We start from the raw sequence: 1,295 nt of genomic DNA on the forward strand, positions 1-1,295 counted from the left end.
CGTGATCTGGACCGTGCCGAAGTGCTTGAGCAGCGTGTCGACCTCGTCAAGCCCGAAGTCCGTCTTGGAGGCGTCCCACTGCTCCTGGGTCGACGGCAGGCGCGTGAAATCGAAGATGCAGAGGGCCGACAATTTGTCGTCGTCCGGGAAGCGCGTCTCCAGGCCGTCCATGATGGACTGGACGTATTTTACGGCGCCCTCGCGAACCCATCGCTCGTCCTTCTGGTTGCGCGTCAGGCCCGGGACCTTGTTGTACGTGAAGCTCGTCGTCTTCGCCGCCGACGAAGTCCGGGGTCAGGTACTGGGCCGTGAGGCCGGCCTTCACCGATGCGAGGATCTCCCGGGCGTCGTTGTAGTAGACGTGCGCCTTCTGGAAGGCCTTCGACACGAGGTTGAGCTGCGTGAGGATGTCCCTGAAGATGGTCAGCGCGAGCATGAATTTGAACGAGCCGACGACGCCCAGGAGCGCCTTGGCCGTCACGACCTTGGCCGCGGCGTCGGCCTTGAACTCGTAGTAATCCGCGCTGACAGCTTCCTCTGAGGTGCCCGGCCCCATACGCCGCGCGCCGGGGGTGCGATTTCGTGGCGCGCGGGCGACTAATAAAAAAATAAAGTTCTACAAAAGCGAGGCGGTAGCGCGCCGAGGTCCACCCACGCGATGGGCAGCTCGGCGCCGGCAGCTCGGCGCCCCCGGCGCTAGGCGTATGGGGCACCTCAGGGGAAGCTTTGAGTACGGATTATGGTCGCCTCGACACGGCGACCAAGGGGCGCCCATCAGTGCACGCGGCCGACGCCGCATTCGCTTAGTTCCACCGTGCTTCGAAGTGGTCGCATCTCCACCGTGAGACGGATTGAGAGACAAGGTGCAGGTACCGTTTTTCGTTGAATTGGCCTCCGCCCCCGACCGTGTGTCGTCACCAAACACGCATCGCCCCGCCTGCGCCGCGGGCCCGAGGCTGACATCCCCGCCGCTTCCCCATCCCCCGCAGCGCGATCTCCGCGCCCCCGCAAGCCGGCGCGCCTCAAGTCGAGACCCAAAACTCGTGCGCCCACCGTCCCCGCCGCCCAGGTCAGCAATGGCTCCCGCTCCTCGCTACAGCTGGTTCGTCCTCCTCATCCTCGGCCTCATCTACATGCAGCAGCAGTGGAGCCGCTACAGCCTCAACTACCTCTACAACGTGTCCGCCGACGACGACTTCACGTCGATCCAGGCGGCCGACTCGTTGAGCTACGCGGACTACGGCATCCTCACGGGCTACGGCTTCTCGGCGACCTTCTGCCTCGCGGGCCTCGTC

At 64.9% G+C, this 1,295-nt stretch overlaps 1 protein-coding gene across 1 annotated transcript; it reads right to left on the reverse strand.

Moving 5' to 3' along the window:
* Positions 1–12: 12 nt before the first annotated feature.
* AURANDRAFT_69036 (hypothetical protein) lies at positions 13–556 on the reverse strand (the record flags this gene model as incomplete). The annotated part of the gene is made up of 2 exons (XM_009044784.1): positions 13–84; positions 257–556. Coding segments are annotated over 2 exons (372 nt in total), but the record flags the coding sequence as incomplete, so codon positions are not given.
* Positions 557–1,295: the final 739 nt, after the last annotated feature.

This window comes from Aureococcus anophagefferens (genome assembly GCF_000186865.1).
Source record: "Aureococcus anophagefferens unplaced genomic scaffold AURANscaffold_806, whole genome shotgun sequence".
NCBI classification, from domain to species: Eukaryota; class Pelagophyceae; order Pelagomonadales; family Pelagomonadaceae; genus Aureococcus; species Aureococcus anophagefferens.